At 26.2% G+C, this 22,249-nt stretch overlaps 10 protein-coding genes across 10 annotated transcripts; 2 read left to right on the top strand and 8 right to left on the bottom strand. All coding sequences in view use genetic code 12, as the record gives it.

Annotated features, from left to right (window-relative positions):
* Window positions 1–303: 303 nt before the first annotated feature.
* Window positions 304–4,557, bottom strand: TUS1 (Rho family guanine nucleotide exchange factor; the record flags this gene model as incomplete). Its single annotated transcript, XM_051761176.1, has 1 exon — window positions 304–4,557. One exon carries the CDS (start codon window positions 4,555–4,557, stop codon window positions 304–306), a length of 4,254 nt encoding a protein of 1,417 aa, XP_051616808.1.
* Window positions 4,558–5,337: 780 nt separating this feature from the next.
* On the top strand, window positions 5,338–6,495 carry KGF55_000862 (uncharacterized protein; the record flags this gene model as incomplete). Its single annotated transcript, XM_051761175.1, has 1 exon — window positions 5,338–6,495. The coding sequence occupies one exon, from the start codon at window positions 5,338–5,340 to the stop codon at window positions 6,493–6,495; it is 1,158 nt and encodes a 385-aa protein (XP_051616807.1).
* Window positions 6,496–7,507: 1,012 nt separating this feature from the next.
* Window positions 7,508–10,132, top strand: APE2 (metallo-aminopeptidase; the record flags this gene model as incomplete). Its single annotated transcript, XM_051761174.1, has 1 exon — window positions 7,508–10,132. One exon carries the CDS (start codon window positions 7,508–7,510, stop codon window positions 10,130–10,132), a length of 2,625 nt encoding a protein of 874 aa, XP_051616806.1.
* Window positions 10,133–10,279: 147 nt separating this feature from the next.
* On the bottom strand, window positions 10,280–10,807 carry ESS1 (peptidylprolyl isomerase; the record flags this gene model as incomplete). The annotated part of the gene is made up of 1 exon (XM_051761173.1): window positions 10,280–10,807. The coding sequence occupies one exon, from the start codon at window positions 10,805–10,807 to the stop codon at window positions 10,280–10,282; it is 528 nt and encodes a 175-aa protein (XP_051616805.1).
* Window positions 10,808–11,114: 307 nt separating this feature from the next.
* URA6 (bifunctional uridylate/adenylate kinase) lies at window positions 11,115–11,963 on the bottom strand (the record flags this gene model as incomplete). The annotated part of the gene is made up of 1 exon (XM_051761172.1): window positions 11,115–11,963. The coding sequence occupies one exon, from the start codon at window positions 11,961–11,963 to the stop codon at window positions 11,115–11,117; it is 849 nt and encodes a 282-aa protein (XP_051616804.1).
* A 508-nt stretch (window positions 11,964–12,471) lies between these two features.
* On the bottom strand, window positions 12,472–13,294 carry KGF55_000858 (SDR family oxidoreductase; the record flags this gene model as incomplete). Its single annotated transcript, XM_051761171.1, has 2 exons — window positions 12,472–13,190; window positions 13,255–13,294. The coding sequence occupies 2 exons, from the start codon at window positions 13,292–13,294 to the stop codon at window positions 12,472–12,474; spliced, it is 759 nt and encodes a 252-aa protein (XP_051616803.1).
* A 320-nt stretch (window positions 13,295–13,614) lies between these two features.
* On the bottom strand, window positions 13,615–14,427 carry KGF55_000857 (uncharacterized protein; the record flags this gene model as incomplete). The annotated part of the gene is made up of 1 exon (XM_051761170.1): window positions 13,615–14,427. One exon carries the CDS (start codon window positions 14,425–14,427, stop codon window positions 13,615–13,617), a length of 813 nt encoding a protein of 270 aa, XP_051616802.1.
* Window positions 14,428–15,896: 1,469 nt separating this feature from the next.
* On the bottom strand, window positions 15,897–16,604 carry KGF55_000856 (uncharacterized protein; the record flags this gene model as incomplete). The annotated part of the gene is made up of 1 exon (XM_051761169.1): window positions 15,897–16,604. The coding sequence occupies one exon, from the start codon at window positions 16,602–16,604 to the stop codon at window positions 15,897–15,899; it is 708 nt and encodes a 235-aa protein (XP_051616801.1).
* A 214-nt stretch (window positions 16,605–16,818) lies between these two features.
* KGF55_000855 (uncharacterized protein) lies at window positions 16,819–17,604 on the bottom strand (the record flags this gene model as incomplete). Its single annotated transcript, XM_051761168.1, has 1 exon — window positions 16,819–17,604. The coding sequence occupies one exon, from the start codon at window positions 17,602–17,604 to the stop codon at window positions 16,819–16,821; it is 786 nt and encodes a 261-aa protein (XP_051616800.1).
* Window positions 17,605–20,584: 2,980 nt separating this feature from the next.
* Window positions 20,585–21,976, bottom strand: KGF55_000854 (uncharacterized protein; the record flags this gene model as incomplete). The annotated part of the gene is made up of 1 exon (XM_051761167.1): window positions 20,585–21,976. The coding sequence occupies one exon, from the start codon at window positions 21,974–21,976 to the stop codon at window positions 20,585–20,587; it is 1,392 nt and encodes a 463-aa protein (XP_051616799.1).
* Between the last annotated feature and the right edge of the window lie 273 nt (window positions 21,977–22,249).

Raw genomic sequence — 22,249 nt, 5'->3', positions numbered from 1 at the left:
CGTCTTTGAGACTTCAAGCAATTAGATTTTATTCACTTTAAGCAATTTTTATTGCTTTGTCAATAGGATGTATAGGTAAATAACTTATTAAATGGCTTGAAGGAAAAAAAAACAAGAATTATTAATGTCTCAAAATTTTGGTTGCAAACTATTCGTTATTTTTACATTTTAATCGATGAGGATTAGCTTAGAGAATTTCAAATTACACATTATTACTCATTATATATAAAATTACAATTATAAACATTACAAAACACTCGAAAAGTTTCAAAACTCAAACACTCTTTCAATCCAACAACTCTTTTAAAGTTTAAACACTAATTGTAAACCAGGAATTAAAGGATTTGCCATTACAAAACATAACATATCATCATCATCATCATTTGAAATTAAATGTATATCTTTACCTAAAATACATTGAATTAATTTATTTGAACCCGTTGATAAATCACTAATCAGTAAAATTTCAATAATTTCATCATTTATTAAAAATAAATAATTATTTTTAAATTTTATTTGTTTAAATTTTAAATCATTATTAAAATAAAGGATATCATTTCTTGAAATTTTTCCCCTTTGATTTATAAAAATTGCAAAATTTGAATAAATTAATATAAATTCTTTATTATTTCTTAATTTATACATTCCTATTGGTTGAATATTTATCGAATTTATTAATTTTTTAATTGTTTGCAAAATTTGATGATTATTTGAATCTAAACCATTGTTGATATTAGTAGTTGAGACTGATTTTTTTGAAAATTGATAATCTATTTTTTTCTTGTTATTAACATTATCATTTTCCAATTCAGATAAATCAGGTACTGATCTTGGATTTAAATTTATAATTTCCATAATTTCAAAACCTTTATCAGTATATAAAACAAATGATGAATTAAAAATTGATATACCATAACATTCAGCTTCTATAAAAAATTTTCTATAATCTTTAAATCTATTAAATATTCCATTATTATCAATTTCTGGTATAATTATTTTAATATTTGTCATATTATTTTTCTTTTTAGCAAAGAATAACATTTTTATATTCTTATATAATTTCATTGAAAAAAATAATATTGGATCCTTAGACAATGAAATTCCAATTATATTTGATCTTTTTCCAAAATAAATTTCAATCAATTGATTTAATAAATAATATTTTAAATTTTTTTCATTTAAAATTAAAACAATTTTTAAATTTGTATCAACATGAATTTTATTAAAATCATTACCATTTAAAATTTTTTTCCAATGTGAATGAGATTCACAACAATATAAACCAGAATTTAATCCAATAAATGTAAAAAATCGACCATTATATTGAAATTCAAAACTACTTTGAATACTACTAAATACCATTCTATTTCTAACATTATTATTCGAGGAATAAATATCTTTTGAAATTCCTAATGTTTCAAATTTTTTTATTGAATCTTGACAAATTTCAAATATTGGATCAAATGGTGTTACAATTTGTAATTTATTAATTTTATTATTTTGTTCATATGCAAAACATGTTGTTGATATTGGTATTGGTTTAAAAACAATATTATTAAATAATCTTTCATTCATTTTTTGTTTTGCAATTGTTAAATAATTTATCCAATCTAAATATTCCCGTTCTGTTTTACATGTAAAAGTATATGAATTTTTAAATTTTCCAGCATATCTTAATTTTATAGAATATTGAATATCATCATGATCTTCATTATTATCATCTAATGATAATGATTTTCTTGAAGGTTTTGTTATTGGTGAAGATGATAATTTTATTGTTGCTGGAGATGATGATGAATTATTTACAATTTTTTCTTCAAATATTAAAAAATCTATGGGAATTGGATAATCATAAATTTTGTATAATGCACCATTTGGTTTTTGATTTTTTAATCTTTCTGTAATTATAATATAATTATCTAAAACAATTAAATGATTAATTTGTGAAGTAAATTTTAAATCAGTTCTTCTTGTTAAATCACCTCTACATATTAATTTTCTATTTATTGAATTTAAATTTAAATTAATTGGATTTAAATTTGATTTCCACAGTAATTGAATTTTTAATTGTTCTAAAGCATGTAAATTATCTGCAAATTTTTTAGAATCATTTATTTTAGAACCTAATTCTTTAATTTCATCACTTGCTTGCTTTAATAAAAAAAATTCTGGTTCATTTTCTAAATATTTTTTTTGAATATCTAAAATTTGTAATGGAATTTGTTGATATCTTGAATTAAAAGTACTTATAAATAATATTGGAACGTTTACTTTTAATTCTTTAACTCTTGATAATTGACCAATTTTATTATCTATATATGATTTTAAATTTGATAAACTTAATAATTCTTCAATCATTGGCATATTATTCATATATTTGATTAAATATGATCTAACTTCTTTTGCCCAATCAATATAGATACTAACAATTTCAATAACATTTTTTATGAATTTACCTTCAGAAATTAAAATTTTCAACAAGGGTTCAAATAATTGATTTTGATGAATTAATAAAATTTTTTCACTAGTTTTTAAAACTTCTTCTTCAAAAATTTTAATTTTTGAATTATTTGAACCTAAATATCCCTTTGCAGCCTTTATAAATTCTGGTCCAACAATTTCAACAAAACATTTTGCTCTTTGTATAAAAGTTTGTTCATATCTTAATAAATCAAATATAAGAGATTGTCTTTTAATTAAACTTGGATTTAAATCTCTAAGATCATCAATAGTTAATCTCCAATGAGCAGCCCAATCATTTGCTAATACAATTTCTTTAATATTCATTGTTCTCATTTTTCTTTCAAGATTCATCATTCTACTAAAATTACACATTGTTGAATAACAAGTCATTGTTGAATCTTCATTTTCATCTTTTATATGCGGAACTGGTGAATAACATTCAGTTAATCCTGGTAATACACCACTAACAATTACTTCTTCATTAAATATAACTACAGATCTATCACCATTTGAATTAGGTTTCAGTAATTCAACTAATTCAATAGCTTGAGCTTGTAAAAATGAATCAAATGCAGCTTGAGAATTTTTTGTTAAAACATCTAATGATATATCACTACGATGAAATGCAATTAATCTTATTATAGCTTTTTTTAATTCTTGTTTTGAAACAGATGTTCCTTTTAACCAAATTTGTAATTTACAACTCCAATTAAATAATTTTGATATTGACCATATTTCTCTACAAGTTTCAAAATGTTGAGCTTGTAATGAAGAAGTATTAAAAGGTAAATCTGGTAAATCTAATGGTAATGGTGGTAATTCTTGTAATTTTTTAGGTAATGGTGGACCAATTGTTATAGATGTATTAGCAGTTGAAGTATCTCTACTTGGTGGTAATTCAGGTAATATTGAATAATCAAAATAATCTGTTGCTGGTGATTCAAATTCATAATTTTGATTTTCTTCTTCATCATAAAAAGGATTATCTGAAACTACTCGATATGAAGGTCTTGAATTAAAATTATTACTTTGTGGTGAATATTCATCAGGAGATTGAATTTGAGTTTGAGTTTGATATTGATTTGCTATATTATGACTAAAATAATTATTATCATATCCATTTAATGAATTATTTTTACTATGATAAGATCTTTTTGGTGATGGTGATCGACTATATGGTTCAGAGTCTGGATAATTATTGTATGAACGCATAGACAATTTACGTCTAGGTATATTTTCTTCATATGGTGAAATGGGTGGTGAATTACTCAGTAACGGTGATGATTCTTCCATTTGTTGTCTTTGATAATGTTGACCATAAATTGTAGACAATGAACTTCTAGTACTTAAATTAGGTACCTCATTAATTTTTGGTGAAGTGGTATTTATAGATTGATTAATTATTGCTTTAGTTCTTCTTTGAGAAGGTGAAGGAACTTCAAATATCATTTCAGGTGTTAAATCTTCATCAAAATATTCCTCAATTCCAGTTGTTGGATACGGTGGGTTTTTTGGTGTTTTTTCGATAAAACTGGAATCTCTACTCTCTTCAGGTGTATCATGATTTGGAGAATCATAAGGTGAAGATTCATCAGTAGGTATTGTTGAATTTGAATTTGATTTTGATCTTGAAATTTGTTGATAACTTCGTTTAGGTAGTATTCTTTTAATTTGAATTGATGCATGAGTTGATGATGAAGGAATGAAATTATTATTATTTTGATCTTGAAGTGGCAGTGTTATTCCATTTTGATTATATTCCCATAAATCTTTCGGCCCTTTGGGCTTTGGTGAATCAAATGATGTGAAAGATTCATTAATTGAATTATCAAATGTATCATTATATGAGTTTCTTGTCGGAGTTGTTGTTATATAAGGAATATTCGGAAGATCCTTTTGTTGTTGTTGTTGTGAATTTAAAATATTTTGATCAATCTGTGATAGTCGTCTTTGATTATTTATATTTGAGAATGATTTTCTATGTAAATTTTCCAATTGATTAATTAGTGAGGTATTCTTATTAGTATTATTCTCATTATGTAATTCTGTATCTATTGGTGGTGGTGGTTTTCTTCTTAATGATTTATTTGACATAATTCCGTAGAAAATTGATAGATAGATATAGCTTTGATGAGGAAATTGATAAATTTGACAGGAAAACTAAATTAAATTATTACTAGCAGTTGTTTCATTGAATATCTATCATTAAATTGGAAGTAAAAGTGGTATAATTGAGTAGTTTATGATGTTTGGATCAAAATGTTTGTATTTCAAGTGTATAGTATATTTTGTGTGTATATTGTGTGGTATTATTTTTTCCCTAATAAAATTCCATATTTTGATTTGATTTTTTACACACAATAAACAAATACAATTTTTGCAACCACTTTTGTATTCAATTGCAAATATCAATCAGGACAATTTAGCTACTATACACAAGAACAAGGTCCAATTCTAACAGACAAGGCTATGTTGAAGACAAATGATACACATTTGAAAGGAATTGAGTATTTTAGGAGGTTTTTGTATCAAATCTAACGCGAATCAAATCATTTGATATACTATGGTACACTTCAACTTACATTGCCTTTGGTTGTCTTGCAAATAAATTTGAGTGAAGCACTAAGCCAGTTAGCATATCTTGGATCTGATTGTTTTATTTAAACACTTTTTTAATCAGCAACAATTTCCACCACTTTTCCCATCAAAAATGTTATCTTATCTTTGGTTGATAATAATAAACGCGTTATAGTATAAAATGAATTCATTACACAAAATAAACAAAACATAATATTCTTCATATTTCTATTGAACTAATTAATTGAATCAATAATCACTTCATTCATTACCAAAATATCCGTTAATTGAACTAAGATGTCTTATTCACTAGAGATAAACAAATTAGTATCAGATGGATCAAAAGCATATTCTCAAAAAAATTATGAATTAGCATCAGAAAAATATGGAGATGCATGTCAATTATATTCAAAACAACATAATAATAAAGAAGATGGAGATTTATTATTATTATATGGTAAAGCATTATTTCAAAATGGTGTTAGTAAAAGTAGTATACTAGGTGGTATTGATACTACTACAACAAATCAAGAAACAACTAAGGAAGAAGAAGTCAAAAATGAAGGAGTTGATAAAGAAGTTGAGGATATTGAAGAAGATGATAAATTTCAATTCTATGATGCTGAACCAATTGATGGAGAAGTTGTAAATGAAGAAGTAGAAGAAGAAGTTGAAACGAAAGAGGAAGAGGCAGACGAAGAAAACAAGGACAATATAGAAGGAGAAGGAAAGGAAAATGAAGAAGAGGAACAACCAGAAGAAACAAATGATTTTGAAATGGCTTGGATGATATTAGATGTTGCAAGAGGAATATTTGAAGATAAATTAAAAACATTAGAAAAACCAAAAAACATAAAAGAACCATATATTAAATCAGAGTCAGATCCAATAGATAATGATTATATAATAAATTTAAAAAAATTATCAGAAACTTACGATATATTAGGTGAAGTATCATTAGAATCTGAAAATTTCCCACAATCTGCATTAGATTTACAAAAATCTTTAGATTTAAGATTAGAATTATATCCAAAAAATTCAAGTCCAATATCAGAATCTCATTATAAATTATCATTAGCATTAGAATTTTGTACTGATGATCCAAATTCAAGACAAAAAGCAGCTGAACAAATTAAATTAGCTATTGAATCAACAAAAGAAAGAAATTTAAATGAAAAAGATACAACAAAAAGAAAAGATAATGAAGAAATGATAAATGAATTAAATGATAAATATCAAGAATTAATAAAAGATCCCAACCAAGATATTCAACAAGAACAACTAGATATTATAAAGGGGATATTAGGTGAAAGTTTATCAGGTGGTGATACAGCTGGAGCAACAGATGCAATTGTTAATAATTTAACTTCATTAGTTAAAAAAAGACAACCTCAAAATGAAGGTAAAGTTAATGATTTATCGGATTTAGTTAAAAAGAAAAAACCAAAGAAGTAAATACGTCTATATTGTCTGAAATATATAACGAAGAATTAATGGTTAACTAGTTGCATAAAAAGGATCTCCTTAAAATTCCGTCGTATATTGTAAGCTTAAACTAAGTAAAAACCCCTAAATCGTTTCAGTATGTACTTATTATATTTACGATATGAATCCCCAAACATTCAAACGTTGAAATTCGCCATCAATATTTTTTTTCAAGAAATTCTAACAAACGGCATTATTCAATTGTTACTTGGTTTTGTTTCAAACTTTATTGTTATGTGTTTCAGAAAAAATATTTAAAACAGCCATTCACTAACCTGGCTAAATTATTCTCGTCCTAAGGAATTTTTTACTCGTTCTAAGATTCGCCCAAGAATAGTTCCGGATTCACGTAGCACTGAAGCATCGCATACGTCTATCTATTTTGCTTGTACAGTTTTAAACGGCATCAAATATTTAAATATTAAGTATTCAACTGAATGGCATGTCAAAACGGAATTGCAATTAACATAATAATATAATTTACACAAAACATTCTCAATTTGGTTTAAAAAGCGTTGGGTTTCCTAGTTAAAAAGGTTAATTAACTCACATTTTACCTGTATCTTCGTACTTTTATCGTTTGAGATTCCATATAGTAAATTTTAAACTCCGGATTGTTATAGGTTTTTATAATAATAGCCTAAGTATTTAACACGCATTAATATTTTATACTCTTATAATATCTTTATTAGATACAAATTTAAATAGTTAAACAGAATCTCTCTGTATGAATTTTATTCAATCAACTACTACTATCTTTAAACCAGTAATTGTTAAATCATTCATAAGAAATTATAATAGTAGATTTATTTCAACATCAATTACAACTACATTTATAAATTCAACTAAGAATAAAAATACTAATAATAAAAGATTAGACTTATTTTTCAAAAGTAAATTCCAGAATAATATCTATAACGAACTACTAAGAACAACAACCAATTTTCAATCAATTGCTACTCCTAAAAGAAATTATTGTTCAATGTGTTCACATCTTAAATCAGAAATAAGTGGAAGTTCATCAACTCCACAAGATAGAGAAGTTTTACCAACAAATGTTAAACCATTACATTATAATTTAACTTTACAACCAAATTTTGAAAATTTTAAATTTAATGGTGAAGAAATTATTGAATTTGAAGTAAATGAAAGAACTAATTATATTACTTTAAATTCTTTAGAAATTGAAATTGAAGAAGTTAAAATTAATGATGTTCCCATCAAGGATATTTCATTTGATATTGAAAAACAAACTGTTACTTTTAAATTTGATGATCATTTAACTAAAGGTTCAAAAGCTGAATTATATATAAAATTTATTGGTGAGTTGAATGATAAAATGGCTGGATTTTATAGATCTACTTATCAAGAAGATGGTAAAACTAAATATTTAGCAACTACTCAAATGGAACCAACTGATTGTCGTAGAGCTTTTCCTTCTTATGATGAACCATCTGCAAAAGCTAAATTTACTATATCATTAATTGCTGATGAAAATTTAGTATGTTTATCAAATATGGATGAAAAAGAAACAACACTTATAGGTGATCATAAAAAGAAAGTTACTTTTAATACTACTCCTTTAATGTCAACTTATTTAGTTGCTTTTATAGTTGGTGATTTAAAATATGTTGAAAATAAAGATTATAGAGTTCCTATAAGAGTTTATGCAACTCCAGGATCTCAACAATTAGGTCAATATTCAGCAGATATTGCAGCAAAAACATTAGCATTTTTTGATAAAAAATTTGATATTCCTTATCCTTTACCAAAATGTGATATGGTTGCAATACATGATTTTTCAGCAGGAGCAATGGAAAATTTTGGTTTAATTACTTATAGAACTGTTGATTTATTAATTGATCCAGAAAATACAAATGTAAATACTAAACAAAGAGTTACTGAAGTTGTTATGCATGAATTAGCTCATCAATGGTTTGGTAATTTAGTTACAATGGATTTTTGGGATGGTTTATGGTTAAATGAAGGTTTTGCTACTTGGATGTCTTGGTATGCTTGTGATTCATTATATCCAGATTGGAAAGTTTGGGAATCTTATGTAAGTGATTCTTTACAACATGCTTTAACTTTAGATGCTTTGAGAGCTTCTCATCCTATTGAAGTTCCAGTAAAAAGAGCTGATGAAATTAATCAAATTTTTGATGCTATATCTTATTCAAAAGGTTCTTCATTACTAAAAATGATTTCAAGATGGTTAGGTGAAGATATTTTCATTAAGGGAGTATCAAATTATTTAAAAAAACATAAATGGGGTAATACTCAAACTTCAGATTTATGGCAAGCTTTAAGTGAAGTTTCAGGAAAAGATGTTGTTAAAGTTATGGATATTTGGACAAAAAATATTGGGTTCCCAATTATAAAAGTTGAAGAAAATAATGGTAATAATGAAATTAAAGTTACTCAAAATAGATTTTTAGCCACGGGAGATGTTAAAAAAGAAGAAGATCAAACATTATATCCAGTATTCCTTGGTTTAAAAACAAGTGATGGAATTGATGAATCATTAGTATTAGATGAAAGATCTAAAGTTTTTAAATTACCAACAAATGATGATTTTTTTAAAATTAATGGTGATCAAGCAGGTATTTATCGTACTGCTTATGATTCATCAAGATGGACTAAATTAGGTAAAGCTGGAGTTGATGGTAAATTATCAGTTGAAGATCGTGTTGGATTAGTAGCAGATGCTGGATCATTAGCATCTTCGGGTTTTATTCAAACTTCAAGTTTATTAGATTTAGTTAAATCATGGTCAAAAGAATCAAATTATGTTGTTTGGGATGAAATTTTGGGAAGAATTGGATCAATAAAAGCAGCATTAATGTTTGAAGATCAAAAAGTAAATGATGCTTTAAAATTATTTACAAGAGATTTAATTGGAGAAAAATTAAAAGAAATTGGTTGGGAATTTAATGATTCAGATTCATTTGCTGATCAACAATTAAAATCTTCATTATTTGCTTCAGCAGCAAATTCAGATGATCCAAAAGCTGTTGAATTTTCCAAAGACTCGTTCAAAAAATTTGTTGAAGGAGATAAAAAAGCCATTCATCCAAATTTAAGAGCAACAATTTTCAATATTAATGCAAAATTTGGAGATGAATCTACATTTGAAGAAATTTTAAAAATTTATAAAAATCCTCAATCAATTGAAGAAAAAATTGCTGCTTTACGTTCATTAGGTAGATTTGAAAAACCAGAAATTATGGATAAAGTAGCTGATCTTTTGTTGCAAACTGATGTTGTTAAACAACAAGATATTTATATTCCAATGCAAGGATTAAGAGCTCATAAAGCTGGTGTTGAAAAATTATGGAATTGGTTAACTATAAATTGGGATAAAGTTTATTCATTATTACCACCAGGATTATCAATGTTAGGTTCAGTAGTTACATTGGGAACTTCTGGATTTACAAAAGAAGAACAAAAACAAAAAGTTGAAGAATTTTTTAAAACAAAAGATACAAAGGGTTATAATCAAGGTTTAGCTCAATCATTAGATATTATTACAGCAAAAGGTAAATGGGCTGAACGTGATTCTAAATTAATTTCAGATTGGTTAGTTACAAATGGTTATTCAAAATAATTTATGAGATAAGTATTTAACATAAAATTTTAAAAAAAAATTAATAATATTAATGACAAGTATTTATGTATATACAGAAATGCAATTCGGTTTAATATTTTTTTAATTTACTTCTGTTCTAATAATAATCTTCTTTTATTCTTTTAATTATCCAGTACGTTGTAGTATATGAATTCCACTATCAGTTTCAACTAAATTTGAAATTTCTCCAACATGTAAATCATAAGCAGCAATTTCAAAAGGTGGTTGCATTTCCTTTTTACCAAAAAATCCCAAATCCCCACCTCTTGAATGTGAACTACAATCACTTTCATCTTGAGCTAAATCTGAAAATTTTAATTCACCAGATAAAATTTTATTTAGGTATGATTTAGCTAAATTTATAGCATCTTCTCTACTTAGATCAATTTGTTGATTTTTCCAACTTTTTGGATTTCTTGAATTTTTATTTTTAATCAAAATGTGACTAACTCGAACTTTTCCATCTTTATTTGTAACAGGTTTATAATCATTATTTTTAAATTTTTGAATATATGAATTTAAAGTTTCTTTATCTGTTCCATATGGTGGATCCCATGATGATTCTTTTGTTGATTGATTTAAATAATATTCTTTATTATGTGTTTTGGAAACTTTAATTGTCCAATTTGGAGGTAGACCTGTATTTACACTCATTAGAATTTGTAGAATGTGTTATTTAGATATGAGATTTATTACGTTTTAGATTATCTTACTAATAATAAATTGATAGTGAATTTTTGAGCACTACCAATTTTCGTATTTTTGGGGTTGAGTAATTAAATTTTGGGTATGTTAGATATCACTACAAACTCAGAGATGAAGGAATCAACGTAAGAGACAGTTTATAAAAAATGCAAGCTCTATTTATTAAATCTATGAACATTTAAATTTGTAGAAAATTTCTCACTTTAAATCAATCTATCTTTTATCATCATCATCATTATTTCCTTTTTTATTTTATTTAAACCCCTCTCTGAGTTAAAGCATCCAAAACTTGAGATGCAACAACAGGAATTGGATGATCACATCTAACTTTAACAACTTTACCTTGTTTTTCAAAATAATCAACAACAGGCATAGAAGTATCAATAAAAGTTTTAAATCTTTTTTTAATACTTTCAATATTATCATCAGCTCTACCACTAGTTTTACCTCTATTCAATAATCTTTCTAACATAATTTTTTCAGGACATTCAAAAAATATAGTTAATGCAGATTTTGCAATTCTATTTTCAAAAGTTAATGCTTGATCCATTTTTCTAGGAAATCCATCAATTAAAAATTTAACTTGACCTTTATTATAATTTGATTTTATAGCATTTTTTAATAATTCAACAGTAACTTCTTGTGGTACAATTGAACCTTCTTTTATACATTTTGCAATTAATTCACCATATTTTGAATTTGGTCTTTTTTGTTCAGCTCTTAATAAATCTCCTGCTGATAAATGAGTGAAACCCTTTTCTCGAACTAAAATATCACATTGTGTTCCTTTACCTGAACCTGGTCCTCCTAATACAAATACTACTGATATTTTACCTGGTGGAAAATCAGGTCCATCTTGTATTTGTGGTAATTCTGGTTCAATTGCTGATTTAGGTTCATTTTTATTATATATAGCTGCTGCAATTGTTGTTCCAACTACTAAAGCACCCAATATTAACAAAGTATTACTTTGTAATTTAACTTTTGGTTGTATAGGAGTAGGAGTCGATTTAATTGATTTGAATCTTTTAAATAATTGAATATTTTGTTTTTGAATATTTCTTGAAAATAATCTTGATGTTAACAATGTTGATCTTTGAAACATTTTTTGATTATATTTTATTATATTTTATTATTATTCTTTATTACAAATTGAGATGATGTTTTTAGTTATTTTATGATTTCAATAAAGTTTAAAACTTTAATTTGACGATTCAATATCAATTGAATAATACAAACTGAAAAAAGAAAAAAAAAGTTTATCAAAAAGAATCTCGTTATATTTTTTTTACAAAGCGCGATCTAAATGAATCTTAAATATGAAAAATCTACTAGACTACATGCTTAGTATATTGAGGAGCTTTGTTGGAATTTAAAAGAAGTCAATGACTTATCTCTAAAACTTTGAGTAGGTTGCTGTTTGAATCATGTGTTTTTCGTAGTATTGACCCTTCATTCAATAAAGTCGGTTTTTCAAGATCGGTTCCAAAAAAAAATCTCCTGAGTGAGGGTTTTTTTGTTCAGTAATAATAATCTCGATAAGGCGTATTCAAATTTATACAAACACTCCTATATGAAGAACCCCACCATTTAATTCAATTCCCGAGCTAAGCCTATTGATAATCTTTCAATTTTGCATCATCAAATCTAATAAATTCACCATTTAAATCATCAGACCAACCTTTTAAAGCTAAATTAGCATAAACTTTTCCACAAATTTCTGGTTCAACTAATTTTCCATCTTTATGTAAATTTATAAATTTTTTTAAACTTTCTTCATTCATTTTTGATCCAAAATTTCTAATTAATTCTTGCATATCAGTATTTACAACTCCAGGAGCAATAGATATTGCTTTTATTAATTTTTCTTCTGCTGCTAAAGATTTAATTAGATGATTTAATGCTGCTTTTGATGATCCATATGCATACCATCCACTATATGCTGAATTTGCTGCACCAGAACTAACTGCTATAATATTACCTCCAGTTCTTTTTAATTCTGATAAACTTTGTTGAATTAATTGAACTATACTAAAAAAATTTAGATCATATAATTTTTTCCATTCTTCAATTGATATATCTTGTATAGGACCAACAGGTTCAATAATTCCTGCATTTGCTATAATTGAATTTAATTGTCCAAATTTTGTAGTTGCTAAGTCTATAGCACTTTGACTAATATTTGAATCAGTTACATCTCCTGCAATAAATTGAAAATTCTCACTTCCATATTTTGATTGTAATGTTTCAAGTAATTCTTTTGATCTTGCAATTGCTACAACTTTTGAATTTTGATGTTGTAAAAGTATATCAACGATTGCTTTACCAATTCCTTGAGAAAAAGTTAGTATGAAAGAAAACAGAATATAGAATTTGAAAAAAGTGTAAATCCATACCTTTAGAAGCACCAGTAACTAATGTAACGTGAGTAGACATCCTTGTTGACTTTCAATTGATTTTGAATTGTTGTATGTAGATGTTGAATTGCAATTTGATAATAGAAAATTAATTACTGCATAGAGTGTAAAAATGAAACAAAATACTCAATCTTAACCCAACAAGGACCACATGAATGAAGAATTGAACATAGATTATTGATATTGAGTATCATCCGGTCCCATTTGAAGACATGTATGTTTCTTTAAAGATCATTGTTCAGTCAAATCGAAATCTAAATTTAGAGGAAATCAATTGTGCTAATTTTAAAACTTATAAATAAGAAATCTAACTATCAAAAATCTCTTTAAACTAAGTATCTAAAAATGTGAAGCAGGACTATTATTTTTTGCTCCACCATCTACTGGTAATTCAACAGCATTAATATAATTAGCTTGTTTTGAACATAAGAAAATTAAAGCAGCTTGTAAATCTTCTTTTTCACCTAATCTACCTCTTGGATTAGTTTCTCTCATCATATCACCAGCAACTTCAATTAAACCATTTGCCATTTTAGTTGGGAAAAAACCAGGTAAAATAGAATTAACATTAATATGTCTTGGAGCAAATTGTACAGCTAAATTTCTACCTAAATGTGAGACGGCAGCTTTTGAAGCTAAATAACCATAAGTACCAACTGAATCATTACTTAAAACAGATATAATTGATGACATTATAATAATCCTAGAAGGATCTTCTTTTGTAGCTGCTTTTTCTAATAATGGTACAGATAATTGAATTGAATGATAAACAGCTGCAACATTTAAATTTAATACTTTTTTAACAGCTGAAACACTATGATCTTCTAATGGAGCACCCCAAGTTGCACCAGCATTAGCAACTAAAATATCTAATTTATCAATTTTTTCATTAATTTTTTTAAATAATTCTTCACATTGTTTTTCATCAGCTAAATCAGCTGGTATTGATATAATTTCACATTGATTATTTCCTTTTTTTTTTGCTAATTCTTCTAATTGAACTTTAGCTTCTTCACAAGCTTTTGCTTTTCTTGATGTAATTATGACTGTTTTAGCTCCATTTTCAACTAATGCTTCTGCACAATGTAAACCTAATCCTCTTGTTCCACCAGTGACTAAAGCAATTTTACCATTAACGTTGAAATTGACCATCTTTTTTTTGTTAATATGTTATCTAGATGAAATAATTTTGAATATATCTTTATGATAGACGAAACTATTGATATATAAGTTGATTAAAAGAAGAAAGATTGTTGATTTAAAATGAAAAATTCCCCACATAATCTGAGTTTCTACATTACGGGTGAAGGAAGTATATATCTTGTGTCACAAAAGTAAGTATGGAGTTAGAACAGGGGGACAAAAGTAAAAACCTTGGACTAATCTAAAGCGAGAGCTCGACGTAAACTAAAAACAACCGAGACGATTTCAATAAACATAAAACGGATAAATTTTTCATTAATGTTATAAATCCATATACACAAAGTACATTAGCCATGAAACTTTCACATAATATTCTTGAAACAGTTGTTTAAAACTCCGAACATGAACCATCTAAAAAAAAAGGATAAATTTTGTAAGTGTCTTTACACCATTCCATGAAAATTGTATAAAATCTATTCCATATTGAAATGAAAGTAATAAAGTAATACCAAATAATTTTAATATACCAATTAATAAAAGTTCTAAATATTCATGAATTGTTGATGGCAGTAATAAAAATAATATAAATCCAATTATTGAATTTAAGTAAGTTGTATCTGAATTGTTATTTGGATTGTTGGATATTTCTATATTTGTTGTTTGTAGATCTTTTTGTCTTTGTTTGATTTCAAAAGTTAATTGATCACCATTAATTTCATTAATTTGTATTTGATTTTTACTATTGGTATTTGATTCAAATTCAAATTCTTCTTCATATACTTCAGTTGACATGATTCAATTCAGGTATACGTCGAATGAAATCTGAAAATTTCCGTTCAGACTTTCATTCAATTAGAGCTTACTCTAAGCATTTTATAAGAAGATGAAATATCATGCCAACAGTTTAATTATAATGTAAAAGAGTTTTTAATCGAGATATTTTGGGATGAAAAGTTTAAACCTATTTATATATATTTTAATAAAGTTTAAAATCAAATTTTTGTAATTGTATTTTACTTTGTTTGGTTATAACATATTCAACTCTAATTTTTTAGTCTAAGTTTTAGTTTCTGGGGTTTAAAAACAATAACTAAAATTGGATAAGTAATTGATTAAAAATATTTGAAAAATATAATAATTTATTATATTTCGTAATTCAGCTTCTTTCAAGATTTTATTAATCAATCAAAATGTTGCAGAATGATGTGTTGGACCAAGGATATAGCCGCATCGACAAAAATGCATTGAAAGGATTCATGACGATGGAGATCAAGATAACAGTGTCGATGTAAATATTTCATCGCATGAAACTACGATTGTCCAATGTTTCAAAACTCTAAAAACCACAGAATTATATTAGTTGCACCCTCGCAAATACTTTAACTTTCCAAAGTCACGAATTTTCTTAGCTTCAGATATCTCTATTTCTCTCTAAGGTTTTTCCTCCATTTTGATTCCTGATCCCATTGTAATCAAATTTAATTTAAATCAATAATTCTTTCAAGAATAGTAAGATGAAAATCTCTTGAAGCTTTCCACCAAATGTTTTCATCTAAATTTTTTTCATTATCAACCTTAATCAAAATATTATCTTCTACAACTTTAAATTCACAAAAATTTTGATAATACTTGTCCAAATTATATTCTTTTACACATTCTGCAATTATAATTAAGTTTTTTTGACCTTTTGTCATTGATGATGGAAATAATTTTTGATCCAATACATAATTTAAAAACTTATAACCAATTGATTTCATGAATGATGTATATAACGTCAATTCAAATTCTTTTGGATCTTTCATTGATTTAAAAGCTATTGTTGCAATACATTTGTTTATAACATCATTATCGAGTATAAAACGATCAGGAACTAAAAATGTCTCGATGTTATCTAAATCAATTGAAACCTCATCCACATCGCAATCAAAACAAGATTCCACAGTTTCATCACCAAATGGTCTATGTCCAGTTATCTCCTCATCAATGAACAAATATAAATAAAACTGCTGGTTTTCAGAAATACCTAAATCTTGAATTAATGAATCAATAGATCTAATTCTTTGAGTTTGAATTAAATTAAATCTTTTTCTACTTTTATCATAACCTTTATTGATCAAATATCTTAACAGTTTGAAATCTTGATTTTCATTTAAGAACCATGATGTTTGAATTATAAGTATCTTCATTCAAATTCCATTGTGGTTGTATCAAATTTCATTTCTGTTTGGGTTGAGATTCGTAATAGTTTTACAAAATTCCGCGTGTGGAATGCTACAAACGGAATTTGATGAAAATTTCAATCCAAACGACTTAAATAGCTTGCAAAAAATGAGTTCTAAAATTCCACTCGAAAAAGAATTAACTAACATCTATGAATGCAAATTTCTGATATCTTTTTCTCTATAATTCTATACGTCTATATAAAAATCCAATTTCAAAATTTTTTGTAGCTTTAATTTGTTTATAACTAATTCCAGCATTTTCAATTGAAATATTTGCCTTGTGGGATTTTTTAAATTTACATTTGGTGATATAATAATCAATTAAATTATGTTCAATTATACAATCTGCATGAATTATTAATGACTTGTAGTTTGATAAAGGTTCATGATATAACTCTTCATAAATTTTTGAATTTTTTAAACATTTTGATATTATAATTTCAAAAAACGTGGATGCTGAATTGTACAAGAATGAACAAAAAGTTGTTAAATTTAAATTTATTTCATCTTGATTGGATACTTCATAATTATATGTTCTTAATCCAAATAATGTTAAAACTCTTTTTAATATATTATCATCAAATTTAAAATCTTCATCAACTATTCTAATTCTTGAGTCTGATAATTCATTCAAGGAAAATAAACTTCCAAATTCTTTAGGTATATCACATTCAAATGCATTATCAATATTTTCATTTTTAAAATCTCTATATACCCCATTCTTTTCTAATTCTTCAATTTTCTCATTTGAACCAAGTAATAAAAATAAATTTAATTCATCATTTGGTAAAACAGCTAAATTTTCAAAAAATGAATCATTTGAAATAATTCTTTTTGTTTGAATTATTCCATATTTTTGAACAGGTTTATCATATCCTTTATTTATTAAATATCTTAGATTTGTAAAATCTGAATTTGGATTTCTAAACCATGAATTAGGTATGATTAATATTTCAAATGACATTTTTTCTATACTTATATGATTCAATATTTGGATGGGGAAGGAGGTTCAAGTTTCAAATCAAAGCATGGTAGGAAATTTTCAATTTAGCTCTTTGTATATTTGGTTATGGCGTTATTATGACTGAATAAAATTCCGTTAAGTTGTGAGTCAAAAGATTTTGTGTTCTTAGAAATTTATGAAACACAAAACTACGATACCGTCCTAGATCAGATCAGTACAAACCTTTCTTTCCTTTTTACCCCTGCAATGTTTCAATTATTTGCTTGGAATATATAATCATATAATCAGCTACGTACTAAGGTTCAAAAAAGAAAACCAGCATTAGTATTAGTGGTTCTATAAATACAACCAATTATTTGAATGAAAGAGAATAAATTTTGATTCATTTTTTTTCGCAGCCAAATCATTTTAAATTTTGCAACGTTAAGAAAACTATAAACGTTAATACATTTCCAATAAATCCAGATTTATACATTTTCGTTAAATGCAGCTTTCAGTGAACTCTATTTATTGATTGTTTTAGCTAACAAACAAAAAGTAAATACAGCCAACTTTTGAACTACGAATGTATGTGTTCGACAAGTTTTGAACCATACAAAGTATAAAAACTATGCAGGTATTAAATTAGAGTAACATAATTAGAGTCTATACGATCAAGTGTATACACGTTCCACATATGATAGATGCTATGCTTGTTGTTCTTGTTCATTTTCATTATATTGAGTAATAAAAGAGCAAATAATCATCCAATCGGACGTCTGTTATGGCAAAAAAAATACAAGCCTCGAAGAAAAGAGTCTATAAATACCCAGAGCTTTTGAAACACGTTACTTTCGTATACACGTCTTAGCAATTAGTTTAGTTAGTTATAAACCGTATAGACGTGATTTAAAATAGACGTGTCTATTTAATTTTAGACGTGTTTTGATGTTGATAATGATTAAAAAATTACTTCATTTTTACAGAATATAAATAAACAAACAAATTTCAAAATATTAAAAATTAGAAATACATACCAATTTGTTTTTTTCTTATGTTGCTTCAAATATTGAAAAACAACATCTAAATTGAGGTTTGTGTATACCGATAGTCGGGAGTCATCTTGGACAAGATAGTAGGGTTTTTTGATGATGTTCAGGATCTGACTTAAAAAAAGAATTGAAAGTGAAATTGATATAGGGTTGTTGGCTCCTTTCGGTAAATTTATGTTTTAGTACCAGAGTCGACCCAACTTGGACTAGAACTGGTCAACGTACGTAAGACTTTGCCGACTCAAACTTTGCCATGGCCGTCGTACAAATCTAGTGTCTTTAGATAACTAACACAGAAGCAAAAAAGTAACATCAAAATATTGTAACACAAAATTAGAAATCTTAAAATTTAAGATTAGACATTATACATACAAACACAATACTTAGTAATATTTGTAAATATTTGCAATAACCTCTTACTGCTCCAATGATCAATTGATTACAAGATAAGAAAACCTAGTAGAACCTTTCAATTCAGTCCTGAATGATCTCCAAATAAGGAGTAGATGGATGACCATTATCATATGTTTCAATGAATAAATAATATTAGTGGGGTATTACGATAGATTTAAACAAATATCCGTAAAATTATATTAGTAAATTAGTAAAATATTATTTTAGCTAATACTCAAAGTTTGAGTACTCAATAGTTTAAATTTAGACATATCAGACTAATTTAATCTTAAACATTTGTGTCCTTTACCGTATAAACATCAATGCTTTTAAAAGGTAATCGTATAACTCCATCAGTAATTATTTTTAAGCAAAAAACTAAGTTCCTTCACTCAAAACCATACTTTAGTTTAGTAATAATGAATAAAAAAAACATTCGATTTTGCAACTAAAAAATGTGTTATTTTTATTATTTATTTTATTATTATTAATTTATTATGTAAAGTTATAAACTCCATAATATCATATCATAATATCGTTACTTTACTACTTACTACATATATACATACAGATATAAATATATAAATATATCTCTTTATCCTTACATATCATTCTTATCATAAATATATACATCTATCATTCATACTTGAAAATTCCCTGTCCCTTACTCAATACATTCAACCCTACGCCTAATCAATAATATTAACATAAATCAATTTATATAAAACCAAAAAATGAGCTCAATATATACAACAAGAAACATAATATCAAAAAAATCATCAACTATATTATTATTAACTTATTTAACTATATCAACTATTTCACCATTTTTATATTCTTATAAAAATACTTTAAATTATGGTAATAGTCTAACTAATACTGCTAGTTGTAGTTGCCATGCTGGTGAAAATGAGAATCAATTAAATAAAGGAACTATATCATGGAGATCATTATTTAATAAAATATAAAATACATTTTTAAAAGTCCGAGTTCATCTTGTTTAACCCATTCACAACTTCTAGTCAAAATTGAATTTCAATTCGATAGCGTTACCCATTTAAAGTACTACAGTTCATACTCATAAAAGTATAAAGTTATTCTCAGCTTCCCCTGCCTCCTTGCCCTATTTTTAAAAATTATGCAATTAAATGGATCTAAAACATAAGGTGATTTAATTTTTTGGGTTTCGAGAGAAAAAAAAATTATTGCGTTGTGAAGCGACCCGAAAATTAATTGTGGCACATACTTAATAATTTCAACTAATTATAATAGTTAAAGTTTTGATTATTAATTCCATAACCATTAGCAATTTAGATAAGAGAAGTATTATCACTGCTACTGATAATAATAATAAAACAATAGAATTAATTTTGATTTTGATCTAAATATATGCATAGGAATATAAATTAATGAACGGAATTTATAACCTGTTTAATCCCTTCGTAAATAATCTATTATAGTCGTGACGATTTCTCTATAAACCTTGATATGTGTATTGTCATTTTGTTTCTGAAATAAATACATCTATATACATTCAAACCCCTACTCTGTTACTTTTATTTACTTACTTGTTTCCAATGAGCATCTTTAAAAATCGATTTAATATTATTTAAATCAGTTATAGTATTATACATTGATTGTTTATCATTTTGAGATAATGTAGGATTAATTTCAATATTATGAATTAATTGTTTATTTTCTGGTGACTTATCATCAGTATTAATTGATTCAATTTTTCCATAAACTAATTTATTAATTCTTTCCTTCAAGATTTCAGAATTTGGATTTAAATTCCAATTATTTTGTAATATAAATTTATTTTGATTCTTGACGGACGAAGATTGATTTATAATGTCTTTAGGTAAATTAAAAGGATATTTTGAATCTAATAATGATAATTTTGTTATTGAAGCAATTCTTGAATCAATTGTTGATAATATACTTGGTATTTTGCCATGAAAAAATTTATCACCATTTAATTGTGGTTTTAATGAATCAGCAATTAATTCTTTTGATTCAATTGGTTGTGCAATTGTATTTTTGGGTGGTTGAGATTTTTGTTGTTGACCTCTCAGTTGTTGTCTACCAGGTCTTTTGAACGACTTTTGACCTGATCCCGCTGATGTTGTTGTTCCTGATTTGTTATCGCTGTTTCTAAAATCTTGGCCACGATTTTGCCATGGTTTTGATCTGCCAGCATTGTTGTATCTTCTTTCGTTATTTGGAAATCTAGTCCCAATTGACTCAAATAATTTTGGAGTATAAGATGTTGTTGAAAATCTTTCAAATGAACTGTTTTTTTCACCAAATTGTCTTTGTTGTTGTTGGTCGTTTTGTTTTTGATATTGGAAGTTATTTGATTCACCGTTTTTTTGATGATATTTGGTTGAATTTGTTGATTGTGAGTTTGATGATGATGATGATGATGATTGTTGATCGTTATTAAATTCTCTGTTGGTTCTATTTTTTGATTGGTTACGAAAAAAGTTTGTTGTTCCATCTTCTTGACTTTGTGGACGAAACGGTTTTGAGTATTGTTGTTGTTGTTGTTGTTGTCCTTGTCCTTGTTGATCAGAGGAGCCACGAAACGGTCTGGAAAATGTTTGTCTTTGTCTATTGTTTTGTTGATTTGATGATTGTGATTGACTTTGTAGCCGATTTGATTTAAATTGAGACCCATTATTAAAATTAGTTCTTGGAGGTCTAGATTGATCTTGTTGTTGATTATTTTGATGTTTATTAGCTCTTTGAAATTTCCTTTTTTCTTGATTTTGTTTTTTTATTTCATTAGCTTTAACTGTAACTTGATCAATTCTTTTAAAAATATCACTTAAATTAAATTCTGGAGTTGAAGTTTTTGAATTATCATTAGTGGGTTTCGTTGAATTGAATCTTATTAAAGACCTTGAAGTATTCACAAGTGATCTTCTTGAAGTTGAAGTCCACATTATTGAACCTTTTATAAATAAATGTCAACTTGGTTGTAAAAAAGGTTGATAAAAATTCTGAAAAATTTTATTATTGTCTACATTTTTTTTCTCGAACTAAAAATATGACATCTAACACATAAATGTACTGAAAATGTTAATTTAACATTGGGGTCGAGCTATATGAGAAACTTATTACTAGCTTAACCTGAGTACAGGATTAGAAGTCAAGAATAATCTCTACCTTAGTCTCATCTGAAGAGAAGACGTCTAAGTTAAAGAGGGAAGACGAAC

This window comes from Candida pseudojiufengensis (assembly GCF_024610245.1).
Source record: "Candida pseudojiufengensis strain CBS 10847 chromosome Unknown scaffold3, whole genome shotgun sequence".
NCBI classification, from domain to species: domain Eukaryota; kingdom Fungi; phylum Ascomycota; class Pichiomycetes; order Serinales; family Debaryomycetaceae; genus Lodderomyces; species Lodderomyces pseudojiufengensis.
Note: the sequence above shows the minus strand (reverse complement) of the source record. Positions and strands in the feature narration are given on the sequence as shown.